This window comes from Rhamphochromis longiceps, linkage group LG13 (assembly GCF_057381845.1).
Source record: "Rhamphochromis longiceps isolate RC_006_pf linkage group LG13, R_longiceps_female_GT1.1, whole genome shotgun sequence".
In the NCBI taxonomy this organism is placed as follows: Eukaryota; Metazoa; Chordata; class Actinopteri; order Cichliformes; family Cichlidae; genus Rhamphochromis; species Rhamphochromis longiceps.
This window is the reverse complement of record NC_140569.1, coordinates 25,979,323-26,004,435: the sequence shown is the minus strand read 5'-3', so window position 1 is coordinate 26,004,435 and position 25,113 is coordinate 25,979,323. Positions and strand designations below refer to the sequence as shown.

Genomic DNA, 25,113 nt, shown 5'->3' with positions numbered 1-25,113 from the left:
CTCCACAGAAATATACACACAGCACACACACTCACACATCACGTTTTTACAGCTTATAAAAGCGTCAAACACGGTCTCTCTGTCCTCTCGTTCCATTGAAAACCACCGCTGTTTCTTGGTCCAACAGCGCCTCCAACTGGAGGGGAGTAGCAATGACCATCACTGCAAATTCAAAGAGACGGTGAACTTTTTTTTTTTCTTTCAGTGATTGACTTTGATGAACACGCAGGACTGGACTGGGACAAAAAAAAAATCAGCCCGGGCATTTTGACTAGAGAACAGCCCACCAGGAATTACAGGAAAAGCCATAAAGCCTCTGAATGAAAACAAATGCTGTTGTGACAGTGATGTGTGCTTTCCTGTTGGTATATATGTATCAATCTAATAAACTTAAACCTACACCATCCTCCCTATTCTGGTATTTTAAACAGTACTTACCGGAAATATCAAACAACCTAATCAATAATTACATATACCTAACTAGCAGAGTTGCCAACTCCCAGCAAAAATAGGGAACCGCCCCCCACCCTCCGCCTAATGATGCTTAATCAACGTAATCGACTTTAATTTATTGCCAGGGTAAAACAAATGCACAGAAACCAATTATTTTTCTACAGTAAATAAATAGATTCAACATCTTTCCGCAACAGAATTGCAGACTGCACACATGGTACCTTCCCAAAGGAAAAAGTACTATAGCTTATTAGGGCATATATTAGACTTAATATTTACTATATACAATAATGAATTTTTATATATTTTTACATGAGATGACCACTTTGGTTGTAAGATTCGGTTGTATTTATTAAAACCTAGACATTTTAAATGAGTAGGGGAGACCGGGGATAGTTGTAACATTTTTGACATTTCTGTCTGTAAATTGAAGCTCTTTTAAGGTAGTGGATTCAAAATGTAATGCAAAGTATTTACATGTCTCTGCTATTAAATAGTGCAGCTATTTTCTCTGCAGCACAATTACCCATTGCATGGTATGGTCTCAAACACAAAGAGTGAAATGTTACAATTAACCCCATAGTCTGGGTTAGTTGTAACATATCCCGGGGTGAAATGTAACACAATGAAATAAGGGTACTAACAAAATATTAACATGTAATCTTTGTTTATTCAACACATGAATGCACTTAGAGCCATTTATGTAGCTGTGTGTGTGTGTGACAGAATGCAGAAATCTAGCTTTTGAACATATTCCAACCCCCCAAAAAAGACAAATTCTGGAATTTTCTGCAACTGAATATTTCATTAATTTTGATTGGTCTTCCTTGAGTTTGGCCTCATTGGCTCAGTGGGCATTATAACCTACAACTCTTGCACCAATTTTGAACATAACAATGAAGCTGAAAAAATGTAGTTGTTCACCAGCATCGCAATTCCATTACTTTTTATCATGGCTTACCTTGGTGTGGTTTGCAAAGTGCTTCAGAAAGATGAGGAAATCTGTTTCTTGCACCCATCCTGATTTATTTCCACTACCAGTACTTCCTACTGGTCCATCTCTGACACAGTGGTCTGCATAATGTATGTGTGGGAACACAAACAGTGGAGGAATTGTGTTGCCAATGGCATTAACCACATATACAAATGCGACCAGTGAACCTCTCTCTGCTGATGTCGTTGCCCCAACTTGTTTAATATAAGTTAAAGTAATAGTGTGGCAACTTGTAACATTTGCATTGTTACAACTAACCCAGACTGTTGCTGTTACAACTGACCCAGACTCCTATAGCCATGAACTAGCTAACATTACAGCCAACGGCTAAAACATTAGCACTAAAGACCTACACAGAATATATCCCCATAGACATACAAATAACACAATTTAAGTTTGATGAGTTTAACTGCAAAGCAGATAATGCTATTAGAAATTGAAATAAAGTAGAAAAACTTACTTTTTGGCATACAAATTACTTTTTTTCGTGTTAAATTGTCTGTGTTTGACAAAATGTGCTGATTTTTCACATGTGATAGCAGAGCTGAATTGGGCATGCACAGGATGAGTCGCATCATTTGAAACTTAGCCCTGATTGGAGAAATTGGAAGTGTTACAACTGACCCACGTTACAACTATCCCCGGTCTCCCCTAACTGTGTGTTGACTGTGTGTTGAGCAGCACCTTTACGGCTGCTGTTGGCTGCTATCTGCAGCAGTTTCCTGATGACGTCAGGTGTGTAAACCTTAAAGTCTGCGTAAACGAGGGCGCCTCTTGCCGGGTGCGGTGGCGCGCGCCTGTAATCCAAGCTACCGGGAGGCTGAGGCTGGCGGATCGTTTGAGCTCAGGAGCTCTGAGCTGCAGCGGACTATGCCGATCGGGTGTCCGCACTAAGTTCGGTATCGATATGGTGCTCCTGGGGGAGCTCGGGACCACCAGGTCGCCTAAGGAGGGGTGCACCGGCCCAGGTCGGAAACGGAGCAGGTCAAAGCCCCCGTGCCGCTCAGTAGTGGGATCGCGCCTGTGAATAGACGCTGTAGTGCAGCCTGAGTAATACAGCGGGACCCAGTCTTTTTATACTCTTTCCCCTCTCCACAGAAATATACACACAGCACACACACTCACACATCACGTTTTTACAGCTTATAAAAGCGTCAAACACGGTCTCTCTGTCCTCTCGTTCCATTGAAAACCACCGCTGTTTCTTGGTCCAACAGCGCCTCCAACTGGAGGGGAGTAGCAATGACCATCACTGCAAATTCAAAGAGACGGTGAACTTTTTTTTTTCTTTCAGTGATTGACTTTGATGAACACGCAGGACTGGACTGGGACAAAAAAAAAATCAGCCCGGGCATTTTGACTAGAGAACAGCCCACCAGGAATTACAGGAAAAGCCATAAAGCCTCTGAATGAAAACAAATGCTGTTGTGACAGTGATGTACGCTGTCCTGTTGGTATATATGTGTCAATCTAATAAACTTAAACCTACACCATCCTCCCTATTCTGGTATTTTAAACAGTACTTACCGGAAATATCAAACAACCTAATCAATAATTACATATACCTAACTAGCAGAGTTGCCAACTCCCAGCAAAAATAGGGAACCGCCCCCCACCCTCCGCCTAATGATGCTTAATCAACGTAATCGACTTTAATTTATTGCCAGGGTAAAACAAATGCACAGAAACCAATTATTTTTCTACAGTAAATAAATAGATTCAACATCTTTCCGCAACAGAATTGCAGACTGCACACATGGTACCTTCCCAAAGGAAAAAGTACTATAGCTTATTAGGGCATATATTAGACTTAATATTTACTATATACAATAATGAATTTTTATATATTTTTACATGAGATGACCACTTTGGTTGTAAGATTCGGTTGTATTTATTAAAACCTAGACATTTTAAATGAGTAACTGTGTGTTGACTGTGTGTTGAGCAGCACCTTTACGGCTGCTGTTGGCTGCTATCTGCAGCAGTTTCCTGATGACGTCAGGTGTGTAAACCTTAAAGTCTGCGTAAACGAGGGCGCCTCTTGCCGGGTGCGGTGGCGCGCGCCTGTAATCCAAGCTACCGGGAGGCTGAGGCTGGCGGATCGTTTGAGCTCAGGAGCTCTGAGCTGCAGCGGACTATGCCGATCGGGTGTCCGCACTAAGTTCGGTATCGATATGGTGCTCCTGGGGGAGCTCGGGACCACCAGGTCGCCTAAGGAGGGGTGCACCGGCCCAGGTCGGAAACGGAGCAGGTCAAAGCCCCCGTGCCGCTCAGTAGTGGGATCGCGCCTGTGAATAGACGCTGTAGTGCAGCCTGAGTAATACAGCGGGACCCAGTCTTTTTATACTCTTTCCCCTCTCCACAGAAATGCACACACACTCACACATCACGTTTTTACAGCTTATAAAAGCGTCAAACACGGTCTCTCTGTCCTCTCGTTCCATTGAAAACCACCGCTGTTTCTTGGTCCAACAGCGCCTCCAACTGGAGGGGAGTAGCAATGACCATCACTGCAAATTCAAAGAGACGGTGAACTTTTTTTTTTTCTTTCAGTGATTGACTTTGATGAACACGCAGGACTGGACTGGGACAAAAAAAAAATCAGCCCGGGCATTTTGACTAGAGAACAGCCCACCAGGAATTACAGGAAAAGCCATAAAGCCTCTGAATGAAAACAAATGCTGTTGTGACAGTGATGTGTGCTTTCCTGTTGGTATATATGTATCAATCTAATAAACTTAAACCTACACCATCCTCCCTATTCTGGTATTTTAAACAGTACTTACCGGAAATATCAAACAACCTAATCAATAATTACATATACCTAACTAGCAGAGTTGCCAACTCCCAGCAAAAATAGGGAACCGCCCCCCACCCTCCGCCTAATGATGCTTAATCAACGTAATCGACTTTAATTTATTGCCAGGGTAAAACAAATGCACAGAAACCAATTATTTTTCTACAGTAAATAAATAGATTCAACATCTTTCCGCAACAGAATTGCAGACTGCACACATGGTACCTTCCCAAAGGAAAAAGTACTATAGCTTATTAGGGCATATATTAGACTTAATATTTACTATATACAATAATGAATTTTTATATATTTTTACATGAGATGACCACTTTGGTTGTAAGATTCGGTTGTATTTATTAAAACCTAGACATTTTAAATGAGTAGGGGAGACCGGGGATAGTTGTAACATTTTTGACATTTCTGTCTGTAAATTGAAGCTCTTTTAAGGTAGTGGATTCAAAATGTAATGCAAAGTATTTACATGTCTCTGCTATTAAATAGTGCAGCTATTTTCTCTGCAGCACAATTACCCATTGCATGGTATGGTCTCAAACACAAAGAGTGAAATGTTACAATTAACCCCATAGTCTGGGTTAGTTGTAACATATCCCGGGGTGAAATGTAACACAATGAAATAAGGGTACTAACAAAATATTAACATGTAATCTTTGTTTATTCAACACATGAATGCACTTAGAGCCATTTATGTAGCTGTGTGTGTGTGTGACAGAATGCAGAAATCTAGCTTTTGAACATATTCCAACCCCCCAAAAAAGACAAATTCTGGAATTTTCTGCAACTGAATATTTCATTAATTTTGATTGGTCTTCCTTGAGTTTGGCCTCATTGGCTCAGTGGGCATTATAACCTACAACTCTTGCACCAATTTTGAACATAACAATGAAGCTGAAAAAATGTAGTTGTTCACCAGCATCGCAATTCCATTACTTTTTATCATGGCTTACCTTGGTGTGGTTTGCAAAGTGCTTCAGAAAGATGAGGAAATCTGTTTCTTGCACCCATCCTGATTTATTTCCACTACCAGTACTTCCTACTGGTCCATCTCTGACACAGTGGTCTGCATAATGTATGTGTGGGAACACAAACAGTGGAGGAATTGTGTTGCCAATGGCATTAACCACATATACAAATGCGACCAGTGAACCTCTCTCTGCTGATGTCGTTGCCCCAACTTGTTTAATATAAGTTAAAGTAATAGTGTGGCAACTTGTAACATTTGCATTGTTACAACTAACCCAGACTGTTGCTGTTACAACTGACCCAGACTCCTATAGCCATGAACTAGCTAACATTACAGCCAACGGCTAAAACATTAGCACTAAAGACCTACACAGAATATATCCCCATAGACATACAAATAACACAATTTAAGTTTGATGAGTTTAACTGCAAAGCAGATAATGCTATTAGAAATTGAAATAAAGTAGAAAAACTTACTTTTTGGCATACAAATTACTTTTTTTCGTGTTAAATTGTCTGTGTTTGACAAAATGTGCTGATTTTTCACATGTGATAGCAGAGCTGAATTGGGCATGCACAGGATGAGTCGCATCATTTGAAACTTAGCCCTGATTGGAGAAATTGGAAGTGTTACAACTGACCCACGTTACAACTATCCCCGGTCTCCCCTAACTGTGTGTTGACTGTGTGTTGAGCAGCACCTTTACGGCTGCTGTTGGCTGCTATCTGCAGCAGTTTCCTGATGACGTCAGGTGTGTAAACCTTAAAGTCTGCGTAAACGAGGGCGCCTCTTGCCGGGTGCGGTGGCGCGCGCCTGTAATCCAAGCTACCGGGAGGCTGAGGCTGGCGGATCGTTTGAGCTCAGGAGCTCTGAGCTGCAGCGGACTATGCCGATCGGGTGTCCGCACTAAGTTCGGTATCGATATGGTGCTCCTGGGGGAGCTCGGGACCACCAGGTCGCCTAAGGAGGGGTGCACCGGCCCAGGTCGGAAACGGAGCAGGTCAAAGCCCCCGTGCCGCTCAGTAGTGGGATCGCGCCTGTGAATAGACGCTGTAGTGCAGCCTGAGTAATACAGCGGGACCCAGTCTTTTTATACTCTTTCCCCTCTCCACAGAAATATACACACAGCACACACACTCACACATCACGTTTTTACAGCTTATAAAAGCGTCAAACACGGTCTCTCTGTCCTCTCGTTCCATTGAAAACCACCGCTGTTTCTTGGTCCAACAGCGCCTCCAACTGGAGGGGAGTAGCAATGACCATCACTGCAAATTCAAAGAGACGGTGAACTTTTTTTTTTCTTTCAGTGATTGACTTTGATGAACACGCAGGACTGGACTGGGACAAAAAAAAAATCAGCCCGGGCATTTTGACTAGAGAACAGCCCACCAGGAATTATAGGAAAAGCCATAAAGCCTCTGAATGAAAACAAATGCTGTTGTGACAGTGATGTACGCTGTCCTGTTGGTATATATGTATCAATCTAATAAACTTAAACCTACACCATCCTCCCTATTCTGGTATTTTAAACAGTACTTACCGGAAATATCAAACAACCTAATCAATAATTACATATACCTAACTAGCAGAGTTGCCAACTCCCAGCAAAAATAGGGAACCGCCCCCCACCCTCCGCCTAATGATGCTTAATCAACGTAATCGACTTTAATTTATTGCCAGGGTAAAACAAATGCACAGAAACCAATTATTTTTCTACAGTAAATAAATAGATTCAACATCTTTCCGCAACAGAATTGCAGACTGCACACATGGTACCTTCCCAAAGGAAAAAGTACTATAGCTTATTAGGGCATATATTAGACTTAATATTTACTATATACAATAATGAATTTTTATATATTTTTACATGAGATGACCACTTTGGTTGTAAGATTCGGTTGTATTTATTAAAACCTAGACATTTTAAATGAGTAACTGTGTGTTGACTGTGTGTTGAGCAGCACCTTTACGGCTGCTGTTGGCTGCTATCTGCAGCAGTTTCCTGATGACGTCAGGTGTGTAAACCTTAAAGTCTGCGTAAACGAGGGCGCCTCTTGCCGGGTGCGGTGGCGCGCGCCTGTAATCCAAGCTACCGGGAGGCTGAGGCTGGCGGATCGTTTGAGCTCAGGAGCTCTGAGCTGCAGCGGACTATGCCGATCGGGTGTCCGCACTAAGTTCGGTATCGATATGGTGCTCCTGGGGGAGCTCGGGACCACCAGGTCGCCTAAGGAGGGGTGCACCGGCCCAGGTCGGAAACGGAGCAGGTCAAAGCCCCCGTGCCGCTCAGTAGTGGGATCGCGCCTGTGAATAGACGCTGTAGTGCAGCCTGAGTAATACAGCGGGACCCAGTCTTTTTACGCTCTTTCTCCTCATATATACTCACACATCACGTTTTTACAGCTTGTAACACCTTCTTTTTTTTGTCATCACCATGTGAGCCAGCATGTGAGTATTGATGTTTGTTGGTCCATCACCGCCTCCATCTGGATCACAGGAGAAAAATAAAAGAAACAACGTTTCAACAAGTTTCTTCTTTCTCCACTGCAGAGTACCTCTGTCAGCATTTTTCTCTTTCTTTCTGCTGGTCTATATTTATTCGAGCACAGTGGTAAAAGGATTTAAAATACCACACCTCATAGGGAAATATAGCACATTTTTACAAATAGAACAGAATAGAAAAATCCTTTAATTGTCCCACAAGGGGAAATTTGATTGTAACAGCAGCAAAAAACACCGTCTGGTTGTTGAGTTTGTTTGAGTTTGTTTTCACCCTCAAATGAGCTGACTGCTTCTGCTCTACAAAAACACACACAATATATATATATATATATTTTTTTTACAGAAACACATATTTACATCATGGACAATATACAAAAACAGAGTACTGTACAGTTATTAAGATCGAAGTACAGATGAAAGTGGAAAACCCAGGTTTTATTGCGCAAACAGAGCAGGGTACTGGAAGATGTTTAAATAATTAAGAATTTTTACAAAATGATTGTGCATTGTATCTGTGCATCAAAAGGTAAATGTAACTTCCAATATGTCAGTATATATAAACTGAGAAAAAATAATGTGCAAGTTATAACAGTAGTAGTTGTTCAGTTGATTAGTGCAAATTACAGCGCTGATGTAAACACCTATGTGTGTTGGGAGCAAACCTTATGTACATAAGATTTTAATTTTTATCTTTTATGTTTGTTTAAGTGTAAGTCTGAGGTCCGTGGGAGCACTGCAATTTCAAATGCCCGTGTATGGTTTGTACATTTGGTTTTTGAGTTTGATGGTTCCTTCTTCCCTTGTAATTGCACGGAAATGTAAACTAAATAACTACAATAACAGGTGCTATCTTAAAGTGTTTTTTTTTTTGTTGCTGTTTTTTTACATAACAAAAATGAAACTACGTTTTTCTATAATAAAGTATACAGCGGTGTTTACCACCCGTAGAGCGTGCCTCCCACTGCTGAATCTGATTGGTCGGATCAGCTGCGCTTCTGCTCATTGGCCCGCGCACCCGTCACTCAGGCGGTTGTAGTGGGGTCATTTCAGTCCGGTTTATAGCAGAGCCAGGTCATTCACTGTACTTGAAAAAGGCACTATAATGGCGGGACGTCTTCTTCTCCGAGCTTGTACAACAACACTGCAGCTGAGGAGCGGCGTGCTGGCCCCGCTGCACCGTTCAATGGCCACAGTGAGAGGTAGGACTCCGTATTTACGACAGGAGACGTGACTTCACAGGCCTCCGGAGTGCGTTACAGCCACAGCTGTCACCGCTCACTCGACTTAGTGCGAAAAGCTGGTTATATTGGCAATTTTAGCGGTGTCTTTATTGTTTAGTTTGGTAGCTGACAAGTTAGTAACAAGGAGTTTGCAGTACGTGCTAGCTAGCTACCGCCAGTGTTTTATTTACAGCAAAAAGAAACACCTGTGTACATATTTATTTACAGAAGTAAAACATATTTGTGGGAGGCCTAAGTGCTTTGAGATACACAAAACCCCTACCTAAATACGACTATAAAGTACACCTTAAAAAAAATGAAGGTCATTTGGACTTTAGCGAGTGGAAAGGCCTTTGATAGACCCACCTCCTTTGGCAGACTCTGTTGGGCAGGTGCCAGCACCCTGATAGGGGACAGGAGTGTGTTATTGTGGGAGGCGTCCAATGCTGACGTGCAGGCTTGCCCGCACTCATTACAGAGTTTATTATAGTTCTGTATTTTCTAATTAGTTATAATTTTTATTTCGTTTTGAGCTTTTCTTTTTAATTTAGTTTAGTTTTTGTTCTTAGAAGACGTTTAGTGTTGGTTTCTGTGTTAGTTTTAGTCTTTTTAGTTATTAGTGTGCGGAGGCCATATGCAAGAGGTAAGATTTAAGCAAGTTATAAGTTTATTATTTGTATATATTATTATCATTTATTCATTTTTTTAATAGAAACCTTTTTGCTATTTAATTTTTCAGGCATACCAACAGATGAAGAACAGGCCACTGGGCTGGAGCGCCGTACCCTCCAGGCCCTCAAACAGGGAAAGGTAGGCTACTGTATACATATGATAATGAACCTGAACTGCACATAAGCTAATTTTTTTCTTTTTCCCGTTTACATCACAGGACCCTTACAGCATCCTGAAACCAAAGCACTATGCTGGTACCAAAGAAGACCCTCACATTGTGCCAGGCATTGGAACCAAGAGGCTGGTGGGATGTCTCTGTAAGTGATGCATAATGAATACAATTTCCCCTTTATGAATCTGTTTTACCAGTGTTAAAAACTTTTTTTTTTTTTTTAAATTATAACTTTTTAAAAATCTTTGCAGGTGAGGAAGACAACACTGCTATTGTGTGGTTCTGGCTTCATGAGGGAGAGGCCCAGCGCTGTCCTTCCTGTGGTTCCCACTATAAGCTTGTCCATCACGAGTTGCCCCACTGACACCAAAACTAACACACAAAGCCCCCAAATTGGGCAACAACAGACAAGTGTATTTGCCTCCTTTAAGGCCATATTCTGCAGTGTGTGCACATCATTCAACTTGTACAGTTTATGATTAAATTGTGACTTGAAGTGGAATGTGTTGATGGGTATTTTCATGAGGGAACAGACAGTTAAAATATTAAAGGTTAATTTACTATATAAGCTGGACTTTAAAGGGGACCTATTATTCTGATTTCCAACATATTTTAATTCATCACAGCAGCTTTGTTTTTCTTATACTCTACCTTAATGCAGGCCCTCAGATTTCATCTCTCTGACTTTAAGGTAACTTTATTTCTGATTGGCTGCCCCTCAAAGGTTTCTATTGCGCTTTCGACTACATTTCTGACACCTCAACAGTTGCCCTTGAAGAAATGTGTCATTGTGTCAACAATTAGCCAATCATAGGGAAAAATCACCTTCTTTGGAAGAATGAAGTGATATTGTAAATGTGAAATCTAAAAAAAATCGCCATTATTTACCGTCTAGATTTTGGCGTAAATAATTACTTTGGCTGTCTTTACCGCTTTCATGAGCCCCTCCACTTGCAGGATGTGAATAGGAAATGGCTGTGTGCCCGAGATGACATCTGCCCTTTGTAACTTCATACAAACCCAAGAGTAGGAAGACGTTGATGCCTGAGCACACGGATTACACATACCTATACTTACCACCTCCTCTGAAACTCTGGTCAGGTGTCATAAGAACATCCATCATCAGAACATATTTGAAAGAAAATAACAAAAAGCAGAATTAACCCCTTTTAAAAACAAAATGTGGTATATTTTTTGTTAAAAAATACCTTCTACAGCAATATTCAAACACAAGGTACTATATTAAAAATAACCAACCTTTCATAAGAACTTAGAACCTTACCAGCAAGTAACCCATTTATTTCAGTGGCTGTACTTTGTTTTTATTTGTGGATTGTTAAGGCAGACAGCCAAGAAAATCCACTCAGCATCTATAGCAAACACTTCGCATTGCTCTCGAGCAAATGTCACAAGAGAACCTTTGTCAAACAAAGTAGATTTACATTGGCTAACAATTTTTGCAACAGGGGATGAAAAAACCCAAACTCCTGTAAAATACGGTGTCACTTTGATGACAAAGCCATGCAGAAAATACTGCTAGAGTAGTTTAAAAAATATGTTTCTGTTGACACCTTGTCAGATGTGAATCAGGTCTTATTTTTCTCTATATTTTTTGGGGGGGTGGAATTATGTGGTATTTTGTGGTGTTTGACTACATTTTAAACCAGTAAAAACATAATAGAAGCATCTCACTGTCACAATAAATTAGGTGTTAAGCATTAGAAAAATTTCACTGTATTTTACAGGAGTTTGTCAGTTTATTTATGCCCCTGTGCTGTATATACCAGTAGTTTGCTTCGTCCTATCCAAACATGAATAAAAGCATATCTACATGAGCAATATTAAATGTGAATCAAATTGTGTGGGATTGGACTTCAAATACTTTGATGGCAAGAAAGCAGCTGGAAAAAAAATAAAAAAAATCAACATTAACATGAAAGTCCAGCCGTTCATCTCAGTCACCTTTAGTGTCATGTGGCCTCCTTTTTAATTTTTATTTTTTTCAACTTGTGTTTGACTCATCCAGACTGAGAAGTCTGCAAAAAACCATCTGGGAATGTGGTTGCCATCAACAGTCTCAACATGGATTTTTATGTTCTATCAGGCAAGATTGAAGCCTTGATTGTGATCTATAGCCTGTAGCAGCTTCTCACGGAGCATTTCTAGACTCGTGTACTTGGGCAGGTCCAGCAGGTTGAAGCAGGTGTGGGCGACAGGTAAGTAATGCTCCCCTCCACCAGTAGGCTGGATCACCAGTTTCAAGCTTTTCATGCCCAAGATGGGGATGCGGTCACTTCCAGTGAGGAACACTGTAAAGACAAGATTTTTGTTTCTCTTCATTCTTCAAGGTCCGTATGTAACATGCAAACTCACACAAAATTAATGAAATTAACTTTTCTGCTGTTTAGGGCAACACTTACAGAGAAACTGTTTTTTCTTCTCCAATGGAAGATTGTGAAACACCTCCCAGAAAAGCCTGATTGTAGGGTGGTCTGTCCAGTACTCCCCTTTGTACTCAGTAGTCTATGAGCAAAAGAGCATAAACAAAAATGATTTTCATAATCCATCTTATAATGTACAAGGCTCACTTTAAAAAGTGAGATTCACAGTGGCCACTGGGGCTTTTAAATGATGTATTGACTGAGAAACCAAGGATACTGCACACTCTTACATCAGCAACCTGCCAATCACACCATACCGGCAAATGTTTCCTTAATTCACAAAATGAAGATTATACTGTATTAGATGGAATGTTAAACTAGCATACAAGACCATAAACTAAATTCGTAAAATGTTTACTGAGGTAATAAATCAAGTGAGACATAAGGAAATTTCAATACAGCTAGAGGAGTCGCCCCCTGCTGGACACTCGGAAGAATACAGATTTCATAGTCCTAAAGGCTATGCAGATATTTTCTTCACATTGCGTGGCCAGATGCAATTTTTACTAATCACTATTTAATACAAAACCTTTTCAAGCTCCATCCAGTCATAGTTGGTATTGCCGATAACCATGGCTTGCAGTTCGTTTGGCTGGAAGAGTTCTAAAACTTTCCCACCGCACACTTTGTGGAAGCCTGAATAGAAGCACTCGAAGAGTGGAGCTACCGATGTGTTGAAAACATAGTCTACATAGGCACTGACGAAATCTTGCCTAGAGGAGAAGAAAGTAAGAAAAATGAGAGTAACGTGAATGTTTCAACAACAGTCCAAAATATTCATGAATCCCTTAGTGGATAACTGCTAATGGATAAATATCAGGACAACTTTAAAAAAAAAAAAAAAAAATCTTTACCTGTTTGACATATTGACGTTAATGTTTTCCCCATTTGGTACAAGCTCCAAAACCTCTGTGGCACCGTAGTTTTCCTCTGTGATCTGAAAAAATAAAAAATAAAAATCATATGATAGGTGGATGACACAACTTACTTTAACCACAGCAGAAAATGTTGATAGTCAATCATCTTACTGTGAAATTCAAGCAGAAGGTTTCCTCAAGGTCATCTTCTGTGTAGTCTAGTAGCTGCTGCAGACTCCTGGATGAACAGGAACACAATTCCCTGTGTGATTACTGTGGCATTGAAAGGTTTAGATGACGTTAAGACAATGCCAAGGTAAACTACCATTCATAAACATATTAAATGGAAACCTCAGGTGACTGTTCCTTGATCTGACCTTCCCACATCTGGCATTAGCTCTTTCAGGTCTTCTAGCGTTGGCTTCTTCTTCAGAAGCTTCTTGTAAAGGGCCAAGGGGAAGTTGAGCTCAACGATGGTGAGATTGTAGATGGCCAGACCGCAGATGACCCCGATGAGGTTGAACAAGTCAATGTCCTCAAATGTCTGCAAGGGACAGTCGGTGATTGTCAGCATTTAATCGAGGAAGGTTTTCACAAAGATCACGCGGAGATGCCGCCTGGTTTAAAGCAAGTACCTTGTTTGAAAACCAGATGAGGCGAGACTCCTCGTAGTAACGAAACATTCCGTATTTGGGATCAAGCAGCTCTTTCATGATCAGAAGGAAGAACTCCTTTCTCACGCCGCCTGCATCGACAGCCTCTTCTCCCACAAAGATCACCTGCCACAAATGTCACAAGTAAGTCACAGTACCGTTTGAACCTGGCATACTCTGTGGGTTCATTACCATGAGCAGCATCTTTCACATTCATATATGTATTTTCATTCATAACTAGGAACTTCATCCTAAGTGTACTTGATTTAAATTTGGCTGTTAGCTCGTTCAGTTGTCTTCGTTGTCAAGGCCACGGCTCCTGCGATACTTAGCGATCGCTACCTGGAAATCCTGTTCCAACCACTTGCACCACTCTGTGTGCTCACTGGATCACCACTTCTGTGCCGAAATTGTGAGGAGTTGAGACAGAATCTACAGTTTTGAACCTTAAGAACGGATTTACAATTCGCAACACTGTAAAAAAAGGCCTAGCATGCTTTAAGTCAAGCTTGTGACCTAATGTTGATGCTACGTTTGGACGTTGTGGACTTATAAACCTGAAGAGTGCCTTTTTTACACTCTCTAGCTCTTAGCTGTATGATGTTTCTTCCCTGAGTTAGTGGTGTCGTTGTAGACTGCAAGGAGGTCCATGTTGAAATCACACACGCACATGTGCATGTTGTCAGAACGGGACTTCCTGGAAACAATCCAATAATAGCACAAGTACTGGAAGGGATCCAGAGTTTACAAGAATATGACTGGAATGGAAATGGTGGCCAAATTTAAATCAGGTTTGGGTTATGCTGCTTCTTTTTTTTTTTAAAGCTTCAAACTTAAATGCTGTTTCTACCTTTAGTGGCTTCTTATAGTCAACATTCTTAGACTTCCTGAGCACTTCCATAGTGTCTCCAACAATGTTTTCCCTGCGAACGATGAGGATGAGGCACGGGTTGACGGATTCCACAGCCGGTAGGAACATGGAGCTGAAATTTTGCATCTGTGCCTGGTCCACTGCCATCTGTTAATACAGAAAACACATGATTATGAAGCGATTAGTGAGAATAAAGGTAAGAAACTGCCTTTAAGAGGTTTAGTGAGTAGTACCTGCATTTGTAAGACAGCATCTGTCTGAAGGAGTGTAGTCTTTGCTTGGGCATCAAATACAAAGGGATACTTGCACAGAGTCACCACACCATCATGTCCCTGGGGATAGAGCATAAACAAAAGGTTCACATCAAAACCTTAACATAGAAAGATGTATTACTGAATCGCAGAGCCAACATCCAGACTCACCATTGGGTACATCTGCCTCTGAAGCCATGTGACATAGTCATTTCGGATGTCTATCAGGTTGTCCAACTCATGAATGTAGAACTTGCCATACTGAATGATGTGTCCCGCTTTCTCGCTCACCTGAAGCGAGAAGTGGGAGAGACTGCCACTTGTAGTCCTTTAAAGAAGGATATAATGTGCAGCAGGAATTTAACACTGCACCTTTTTCCTCACCTTGTGTAGGATTTCCAGGAGTCGCAGCGACGTGTCCAGAAAACAGGTGAAAATTCTCTGCTCTACTGCGGGAATGCCCACCTTGTGCATCTGCAGCAGATACACCACCACTTCCTTGTACAGTTCAACTAGCCGCTGGAAGACTGGGGACTCAAACGTAGACCACCAGTTTCCTGCAAATACATGAGCAAACACTAAATTTGTGCTCCTCAAAACCCTTTTAAGACAGTGTAAAGTGCTCATTTTTCCCAGTCCTAACTATACCATCTGGAATTTAATTCCTGCATAAGATTTATGACAAATATAAGCTATTTTAAGACCTTATTTTCCTGAACAATAAGGTCTTAAGTATAGTATGTAGTACTAATGTAGTATGGAAAGCTTAAAGAAACTCCTTCATCCTACCTACCTAGTACCTTCAGTGGAGCCTCTTTTAGGCTGATGACTGATTTGGCAAATGGGATAGAGATGGTGACGTAGTTATTTCGGTTAGTGAAGAGAGGGCATTCTGGAAGAGTGAGGTAGAGTCTCAGGGCTTCGATGTCTGGAGGAGAATTGTTTAGCCTGGGAATGAGGTTCTTCTCCAGACTAGCAGCAATCTGAGGCAGACAGACGAAGGGAAACAGGTCTGTTATGATTAATGTGATAATCCTGAATGCATACAAACTGCTGATGAGGTGTGGGGTAAAGTGCAACAATAACACACTGAATGGACCAGAGTACCGGAAATAACTGGAGCCGACACAGTAATAAAACGTCACTGGGGACATTTACACTATAAAAACATCTTCTGGTCAAGTACCAAATCAAAATAAAATGAACGTCGTTGACAAGACAGCAGATGAGCAAAGGTCATAAACACTGTTGAAGAGTATGAGGAATGAAAAAGAAACTCCAAGTCAGAGGAACTTCACCAGTCAGAGAAAATATATTAGTGCCCAAGTATTTGGCATGGCACTGACACGACACAGAATGCAGTTTTGAATTACAGTGAAGAATCCAGAATTTAGTCCCCTCCAAGACCTTGAATTGAACAAGTAAAAGGAGATGGATGGGTGGATGGAACTATATTATACGTGGCCACTGACCTGCTGAGCAATCTCAGGGTGACCCTCTTGGATTACTTTGTTGAAGAGCAGGCAAGCAATGTTCATATCCACCCCTGAACATTTACTGCTGGTACTGTAGTGATCTGGATGACTGCGTTTATAAAAAAAGGGAAAAAACAAAATCAGCACTCAGAATGAGATAATTACAAAAACGCTAGGCAATAACTACAACAATACATAATATATATATATATATATATATATATATATATATATATATATATATATATATATATATATATATATATATATATATATTAATCTAAAGTTCTAAACTGATCGGACAGCGCTTCAGAGTGCAGATGGTTAATGAGCTGAAGCACACTTCAAAAGCAGCCCAAAGGTTTCTCAAAGCAAAGAAACAGGATATGCTTCAGTGGCCAAATCAGAATCTGCTCTCAACCCAGGAGAGCACGCTTTTTATCTGGTCAAAGCGGTGACAACAGAACAAGCTCTAGATTTACCATGACAGCAGATAAGTGTCAGTACTGAATGTTGTTATCGTTGAGCTTCCTGCTTTCATGGCTAAAACTGTGGCCATCTCAATTTCATGTTTTTATATAGCCTACCAAACTCGTGCATTCACCTGGCTCATATGACGGGAGCAGCTTAAGAAAGCTTTAATTATCTAATTAGAGAGTAAATAAACAAGAAATTCAGCAAAAAAAAAAAAAAGTGTTGATTTTAATGTAAATCAGTCAAAATGATTTTTCTGACTAGATTATGACTTTTGAAATATCTGGAGTGCATTTACCTCATTGACAGGAAAGACCCATTTAGGCAGCTTGCTGAGGAGAACACGAGGTCGATCTCACTAAGGAAACCAGAAAAGGCAAATAATTACTGTGTAAATCTCCAAAAAGGATCTGGTAATTTGATTCTACTCAAACACACCATGTCTAAAACAAACTAAAACTCCAATATGCCGAGGATCTACTGAGGGGGAAAAAAAGAAGAAGAAAACTTTACTTGGAGATGTCGAGCGGGAGTCTTCCTTGTGAGTGGTTCAACCATTTTTGTATGAGATCCTCATTCAAGGAGTAAATCTTTCTCTGGGGATCTTGTATCCTTGTGTCATCTCCGTTCTGAAGGCTCTGCACCAAAAAGTATAAAAGTTAGACAAATAAAAACTGAAAAATGTAAACCTGTGTAAATAAAACTGAGTGAAGAAACAGATCAGATGTGTGTAAAAACAGTATTCACAGCTATCTGCGGCACATTTTAGAAGAAGGTGCTTCTAAGAAAAGAAAAAAAAGTGACATACATCCTCATTACAAATTAAATTCTGCTTGAAAAATCATCATACGCTACATGGCAACGGGTTTTAAAACCAACACCAGCTTGCATTGACTGTCGGGGATCAGCTGGAGCAGTCTGCTTTAATTAGATTGACAAACGCAATTCTGTTTCCTGGAATTCGAAAACTTTAATTACAAGATTTTAACTTGAAGTCATTTTCTTATTTTTCAAATTTCTTATGGTTTTACTGGTACGTTTCGCCTTCTTTAACTCATGTGAATGGTGACGTTGTCAAACAACGCTGTGGTATAAAATTACACGCGAACCCATGTGCTAAGATTTTTTTTTAAATTCCAGATAATTACAGGTTGTGTCTGGAAATATTTACAATCTCAGCTCATCTGCCTGACATTGCTCTCACTCCCCAGCAGTGATAATAATGCTTTAGTTCAAATCACTGTTGTTCAGCTGCTCACTATTATCGAGTACTGCCAGTACCATTGTTTTTACTGTAGAGTAAAAACGATAGCATTCAGGACAGCTGTGCAATTATTAAAACGTGCTGTACATTTGTAAGCATCTCCATGAAATCTCTGTTTCAGAGGAGAGGGAAAACTTACGTTGGTACTGCAATAGTGAGCAAAGCTTTGATCTCCTCCAGCATAAATCCGTTTGACACAACAGTTCTCCTCTGAATCTGCAAAAGTGAGGGAAAATAGGTTTTTTGTGTTATTAAAACATCTTACCATCGAGTTTTACGTTTGAAATAAACCCATCAAACTAATGATGTAATGTGCTTTTACAACTTCAGATTCAGATTAAAGCTAATAAATCTCCACGTTCAGATGGATACACAGCAGAATTATAGAAAACGTAGTCAGAGAAAACGTAAATGGAGAACCCTATCGATTAATACATTTGACTGCTTATGATTCAAACTTTACACCCCTCAAAAATGGAAGGATGTTTTGGTTTTACATTTGCTGTCCCCTCACCTGTATCTGTTGCAGTGCTGGCGACTACCCAGGGACCTTTAACAAGAGCAGGGCTTTTTCTGTTGGAAGTGGACCGTGTGCCAAGCTGCCCGTTCCCTCCGAGCCCAAATGAATCCATCTTCCCCGATGACGGCGTGAAAGCCAGCGTGTGTTGCCTTGACCGCACAGCAATTTGAAACGTTACTAGCAGCCTTGTGACTTTTTAGTATAATTCACTGACGTTGTATTTTAGATAAACGCGCAAAAACAAAGTCGATTTTACCTTCCACATGCAATCTGTGTGACTACATTTCCCATGAGCTCAAACACTTTTCTGGGGTTTATTTCATGATTTGTAGAGTTATGCCCAAGCTGTCCATATCCTCCTGCTCCAAATGTGAACACGCCCCCTTCCTGCATTTAAAAACAACAGAACCAGTTATTCCGACCTTCAAAAGGGTTAGCACTGTGCTAACTTGCTAAGGCCAAAGTGTTAGCAAAGACCACTGAACATGAGGCTTGAAGAGACAGAGAGGCATGAAAGACAGCTGTCGTGTTAATGATTTCAGTCTAGTTTTTCCTTAACCAGAAACAGCTAGATTAGTAATGTCACATGCCAGGAGGGGGATTATTTTAACATCCAAGTCTTACAGCAGGGATCCTCCTCCTCTACAGCGTCAGGCCACTACTGAAACAAACTTACTGTGTCTGGGCACCTGGACAGGAAATGGGCATTTTTATCCACCGCTCGAGAAGATTTAAAACTTCACTATTTAACAAACCAAAAAACATTCCAGGTTCTAAATAACGATCCCAACTCATCTATTCTTTTCTAAAAATTAGAAGTAAACACAGAAATGGCATTACTTATGAGCCTAATTACTGAAGACTATTCATAAAAGAAGACTACATGATGAGCATGATTACCCACTGAAAACGTATAATGCTTTTCCCTGTGTAGAAGAGGTCACACCTCGTACTTGTACCAAAAAATGTTGACATCACACCTCATGAAGACCCTGAAGAGACTTATCCTGGACCAGCTTCCAGCACATGGTCAGATCCCTTCCGGTCCTTGACCTGCTCAACAGGGCCTACATCCACCCAGCGCTGTGAGGGTCATGTTTTGATTTCTCCAGTGTGTTCACCACCACCAGCTCGGCTCTGCTGGGTGGATGCCTTGGCAGTGACCTGGATAGTTGGCTCACTGATCTGCAAACCACCTGCAGCACCATGTTGGACAGCAACACCGAAGCCCAGCAGGGGACTGTCCTCTCTCCCTTTCCCTTCACCATGTACACCACAGCCTTCAGCACTGCACAGACACCTGCCACCTTCACAGGTTTCTAATGACTCTGCAGTAGTGATGTATCACACAAGGTGATGAGGAAGAGCATGGGGGTTGTGGATGTGAGGAGGGTTAGAATGCTGGTCACCCCTATTTCCATCCGTGTGGTTTGGGTGCAGACAGGATAAAAATACCTCAGTGTTCACGCCCTCTACAAGAAGAGTCATCTCTATTTTCTTGGATGACTCCTTTAAAATCTAATGGATGACCCAGGATGTTTTGAGTCTGTAATGGCCACTGCCATCCTCTATGCTGTGGTGGGCTGGGGCAGCATGATACCAGCAGACTCAAACCAATCCACAAGGCCAGTATTATAGGTGTGGAGCTCGACTCTGAGAGCAGATGTCAGATGATAGCCGACAATCCTTCACGTTCATTCCATGACTTGCAGGACAGTAACAGGAGCAAAACCTCACTGCACTAAAACGCCACAGGAAATGATTTATAACTGCGATGATCAAACTTCATATCTTCCCCTTATGACACCTGGACTATTTTTACTTCTCATATTTTCTTTATATTGTACATACTATTGTTTAACTTTGGAGTATTTATTTTAACATAATTCACCATTGGTGGAGCATCTTAGTTTTATAAGGATGGTTTACATTTTTTTATGATTTCTTTCCATTTTCTACCTTTCATATCATTTGCTTGAGAGTCTGTGACAAAGCAATTTCCCCCCGTCATTATAAAAGTATTCTGACTCTGATATAAACTGTTACAATGGAGGGTGCTCAGACGAAATGCCTGCAGCATCAAATAATGAGCTCAGTATGTGCGCAAGTAATCCCAGTGAGCCAAATGCTCAGGCAGTTTCAGGCAGTTTATTCTATATCAGCATGATGTCAGTGAGTGCAGACATCCCTAATATAGTCATCTCAGGCGTATAGCTTTGGCCGTGAAGCCACACTGATGTGTTAGTCAAGCCTTCGGTATGAGGGGCAGCCAATCAGAAGAGACTTGGCTAAATGGGAGGGGAGCTAAGGAATATAAAAAAAGAAGAAAGAAAGCAAGCTCGTTTTAAGCAGTAGAGGAACCCAGAAACTGCACCTACAGCACCCGTGGGTACTGAACAGTTTGTTCATCTGACAACAGCTTAATGTTTTTCTAAAGGAGAGCTTTTAAACATCTGTGTGACAAAGCAAAACACTGAAATCTTAATGTATAGCAGACTTAATGTACTGCAGTGATACTGGGATGTTTTCTAACTGGTCGCTTGGCAGCAGCTGTCTCTGAGCAGTATGCAAACTGGAGAGCGAGGACACAACACACTGACTGTGACAAGTGATGCATCTGTAATCCTGCTTGGCTGCTGTTTGGGATCAGTTAAGAAAATGTAACACATGTACACTGGCAGATTAAAAACAACAACAACAACAGCAATGAATTAGGAAGAAGGTAAAGAAAGCATAACCCAGCATGGGAGTAAATCCCAGTAAAAGTCCAAGGCCCAGTTTAATGATTTTAAGCCTAAGAATTAAAACCATTAATTAGATTTAAAAGAGCCACTTTTAAATCTAATCATTAATCCCACAGTTTCAAATTTCGGTCTTCTGTACACACAACGCTGCAGATCTATCAAAGAACCAAAAAGTATGCAACTTAACTTGGTCAGTGCAGCCGTGTGATCTTCTCCACAGCAAATGTAAATCACTCTCTGTGATCTGAGGGACTTCAGGAGGGCCGGGAAATACCGATCTGAAAAAGACGTCCTGAAAATTAGTCAAAGTTTCGGGTTTGAATGTACAGGGGCACCTTCTAACCTTCTACCACTCACCGTTGCAGTCGTTGAGACCAAGCTGACCGAAATTGTTGCGCCCCCAACCGAACACAGCTCCCGAGGGAGTGAGGGCAAAGCTATGTGCTCCACCTGCTGATATTTGAGCAAAAGGAATGCCCTGCAGAGACTGAATCATCTGGGGTGTGGAAATGCTCTGTCCGTTGATTCCTAACCCAAGTTGGCCATATCGATTCTGGCCCCATGAGAAGATGTGGCCCCCTGTGTTAAAAACGCATATATAATTGAAACGGTTTAACATGACATAAACACTGTAAGCTGCTCTGGATATGTGCTAAGTGCAAACCATTCCTCACCCTTTGAAAGTGCATGGGAGTGCCAGTACCCACAGGCTACCTGAGCAATTTGAACATCTGACAAAGTCTTGATGTTTCTTTTCATACAGAGGAAAAAGAGAGAGAGAAGAATGGCTATATTAGGTCTTTTCATGGTGCCTTTACAAAACAAAGGATGAGCAAGTAGTGCGTTAAGTAGGACACACAGGGGTTTCCTGATAGTTGATGAATTTACCTAGGCACGCGAACACATTCTTCAAAGTTATTTAATCCCAGCTGTCCATCTGAACCAAGACCCCACGAGAAAACCTGTCCTTTGTCATTTAGGGCGAGTGTATGGGCCTCTCCACATGATACAGCCACTATGATCTGTGCATCCAAGGCCACAACTTGCTCTAATAGATGACATAAACAAGTGCTTGCACAGTGAGCAACTTTAAAAAACAAAACAAAACCCCCCAATGTTTTATTAGAAAAACAAACAAACAAACAAACAGCAGACATCACCAACCGGGTTTCTTTCTGGCTTTCTCATGTCCAAGCTGCCCAAGATCATTGCAGCCACAGGTATACACCGTCCCGTCCTCCAGCAGGAAAGCTGTGTGTCTGCGGCCACACCCCACATCACTCACTTGCTTCCCGTGAAAGAATTCACATTTTCGTGGCTCAACCACAATCTCTTCATCAATCCCACCCAAGCCCAGTTGTCCATAGGAAGCATTTCCCCAGCACAGCATTGTAGTTCTCCCTTTAGCTGCACGCAAAAGCAGGATCTCAGGCTCTGTGAAGAAGACACTTGGGCTAATATAACCTTCCAGAGTATAGTCACATATCCCCCGTTTCATTTGCAAGGTGTAATCTAGCTGGTATCACCTAGCAAAGCCGAAAGAGGCAAAACAACATCATCGCCACATGAAACAGACGCAAGCCTGCGGTCAGATTAAGTCATGACTTCAGGATCGTACACCTACATATATATATGTGTGTATATATAGCGAGAGCACTAGTACGTTGCAGTCTAAACTGACCATGTAAACAGATTAGCCTAGTAAGCTACAGTTAACGGTGTTGGGTGAGTTCCGTTAGGGTTGCTAAAATCGTCAAATAACACCACTTCCGTCGCGGTTTACAAATTAAAGCACATGCCAAAACGTGTTTAAATACGAGTATTGCCAATAACTGTATGTACCCCTACGATTTACACTCTCATAAACATAATTAATAAACTTACACATTTCTTTCTGGGTCACAAATGTATGCGTTTATAATATTGTAAGCGGAAGTATAACTCTTGTCCGTAATGTTAGCACACGCTAGCATGCACCTTGACGAATACAGGCGAGGTAGATCATTTCAGACTGATGGCACTTGACCAACTTAATGACAGTACTTAAAATTATCATAGTGCGATTGGAAAATATTTTAAGAAACATATATGTTTAAGCACTCGACACGTGGTACATGGCTGACTTATACAGACAGTCCTGATATAGCAAGCTAACGTTAGTCAGACCCAAAGACTTTATGTCTGTGTTTGGAACATAACGTACTTAAGAGTTCATTCAGAAACCTGAAGTGACTTCACAGCTGAGTATCTGAACTTAAAGCCCCGCTATTCTTTACTGTTCCGCTAAAAACACAAGTTTAACAACTTACAGCCAGGTGTCTCTTATGTTAGAGCCAAGAGCAAATCTTACCAAAGCCACCAGACCCGACAAGTTTATGATCTGCCAGTGCCTTGTTCGTTAGTTAGTCCGACTGTTAAAAACACACATTACAGTACGCTGCTGTCCAAAGACAACTCCCAGGTAAAACCCTACTTAACGCGTTTCTTGGCCGTACAGCAGTTGTTGACAGAGCATCGGAGTGGTTACATTAAAGCAGTCGTCTCAAACTCTGGATGTCCGTTATGTCCTTTTAGAAATAAAAGTGTTTTTATAATAGCAGAGCGGAGAAGAGTACAAGATAGTTAAAATATATACATAAGAGTCCCGAAATGTCCAAAACACGGTCAAGGAGATTTGAATACTTCTCTGAAAGACGCGTAGAGAAGCTCTACACATAAACGCTGTAAGGCTTAATTTGAAGGCAGCTTACAATACCGGAAGTATTAACAGCGTTTTCACGCATTTTCCTTCATGGACGTGAAGAAATGTCGCGAAGCTGCCGAAATGTTCTAGAGCGAGCGCATCCGCGCATGCGTATACCGGCTGCGCTGTACTACCTTTACCTAGGTATGAAAACACGGAGGTTACTCTCCTAGTCCCCGAACTCCATTTCATACACACACATGCACACACACACACACACACACACACACACAGACCTCCCCGTTTTCTTTTTCTTGAATGTTTCGCGTTCATACAGAGCACACACGGCATTTATTTGTTATTAATTAGTAAGTAAAAGAAGGAAAGTGAAAGCGCGAAAGACTACTACTGAAGTGCGTAGTATGAACTAGCAAAAGAAAAGTCCACAAATGAATACATTCGAAATAACAACACATATAACGGTATTCAAGATTAAATGTTAATTAATATGTAAGTACATATAAATATATAATACAAGCACATTTTGAATGTGACTATAAGTTGCAGATGTATGTGATTAAATGTGAGGCGTTATAAAAAAAAGTGTTATATCTGCATTCTAATCGCAGATATTTTATTTACCTGTAGTTTTGTTCATCTTATGTAATCAGGCTGTAAGTATACTAGAAGAATCTCGAACTTCTACCGGTGTCGTGTCTTTTTCCAAAACCATGTTCGCCAACTTGAGCTGGTTCACAACCACCGGGCTCCCCCTGGTGGAGAGCAAACTCACTTACTCCGATTCAACAAACAAACAAATAGACTGTGTCACCTTCATTAAGATAAGATAAAATACGAGAAGAAGAGAAAATGTAACTTTAAATACAAGGTAAACTCAACAAACATATTAAAAAAGTAGGCATTAAGAGACTCAAATATGCATATATTTTAAAATAATGAAAACAGCAATGCAGCTAATGAGGACATCAAATCAATGTAATTCTCTTTTTTATCATCTGGTTTTAAAAGAGCTTTTTGCACCAGTTAAAAATAGATTGGACATTTCCTTGATGTACAGTAAGCTTCTG

The 25,113-nt window shown here is 41.0% G+C and overlaps 2 protein-coding genes and 4 non-coding genes across 7 annotated transcripts; 5 read left to right on the top strand and 1 right to left on the bottom strand.

Moving 5' to 3' along the window:
- Positions 1–2,223: 2,223 nt before the first annotated feature.
- On the top strand, positions 2,224–2,522 carry LOC146655947 (signal recognition particle RNA). Its single transcript, XR_014914476.1, has one exon.
- Positions 2,523–3,490: 968 nt separating this feature from the next.
- LOC146655946 (signal recognition particle RNA) lies at positions 3,491–3,789 on the top strand. Its single transcript, XR_014914475.1, has one exon.
- Positions 3,790–6,018: 2,229 nt separating this feature from the next.
- LOC146655945 (signal recognition particle RNA) lies at positions 6,019–6,317 on the top strand. Its single transcript, XR_014914474.1, has one exon.
- Positions 6,318–7,285: 968 nt separating this feature from the next.
- On the top strand, positions 7,286–7,584 carry LOC146655944 (signal recognition particle RNA). Its single transcript, XR_014914473.1, has one exon.
- Positions 7,585–8,736: 1,152 nt separating this feature from the next.
- cox5b2 (cytochrome c oxidase subunit 5B2) lies at positions 8,737–10,184 on the top strand. The gene is made up of 4 exons (XM_085428715.1): positions 8,737–8,927; positions 9,688–9,758; positions 9,838–9,937; positions 10,044–10,184. Exons 1-4 carry the CDS (start codon positions 8,831–8,833, stop codon positions 10,154–10,156), a joined length of 381 nt encoding a protein of 126 aa, XP_085284841.1. The 5' UTR covers positions 8,737–8,830; the 3' UTR covers positions 10,157–10,184.
- On the bottom strand, positions 9,614–23,686 carry herc4 (HECT and RLD domain containing E3 ubiquitin protein ligase 4). 2 transcript variants are annotated; one of them, XM_085428713.1, is made up of 23 exons: positions 22,507–23,686; positions 22,231–22,390; positions 22,017–22,093; positions 21,700–21,921; positions 21,525–21,620; positions 18,855–18,981; positions 18,593–18,747; positions 18,218–18,294; positions 17,328–17,452; positions 17,113–17,172; positions 16,338–16,449; positions 15,659–15,848; positions 15,250–15,422; positions 15,037–15,156; positions 14,848–14,946; positions 14,594–14,761; positions 13,726–13,869; positions 13,468–13,634; positions 13,262–13,328; positions 13,088–13,170; positions 12,763–12,946; positions 12,213–12,315; positions 9,614–12,101 (listed from the first exon to the last, which is right to left on the bottom strand). In XM_085428713.1, the coding sequence occupies exons 1-23, from the start codon at positions 22,838–22,840 to the stop codon at positions 11,893–11,895; spliced, it is 3,252 nt and encodes a 1,083-aa protein (XP_085284839.1). In that variant the 5' UTR covers positions 22,841–23,686; the 3' UTR covers positions 9,614–11,892. The 2 variants fall into 2 exon arrangements, 1 of the variants encoding a protein (XP_085284839.1); XR_014914391.1 differs by lacking the exons at positions 9,614–12,101; positions 12,213–12,315; positions 12,763–12,946 and having other exon boundaries at positions 13,101–13,170; positions 13,442–13,634.
- Between the last annotated feature and the right edge of the window lie 1,427 nt (positions 23,687–25,113).

Coding starts and splice junctions, on each gene's coding strand:
- cox5b2 (XM_085428715.1), top strand. CDS start 8,831: ATGGCGGGACGTCTTCTTCTCCGAGCTTGTACAACAACACTGCAGCTG. Junction 8,928..9,687: donor TTCAATGGCCACAGTGAGAG/GTAGGACTCCGT, acceptor TTAATTTTTCAG/GCATACCAACAGATGAAGAA. Junction 9,759..9,837: donor AGGCCCTCAAACAGGGAAAG/GTAGGCTACTGT, acceptor TTTACATCACAG/GACCCTTACAGCATCCTGAA.
- herc4 (XM_085428713.1), bottom strand. CDS start 22,840: ATGAAACGGGGGATATGTGACTATACTCTGGAAGGTTATATTAGCCCA. Junction 15,423..15,658: donor GGCTCCACTGAAGGTACTAG/GTAGGTAGGATG, acceptor ATGTATTTGCAG/GAAACTGGTGGTCTACGTTT. Junction 13,329..13,467: donor CTAATGCCAGATGTGGGAAG/GTCAGATCAAGG, acceptor CTGTTCATCCAG/GAGTCTGCAGCAGCTACTAG.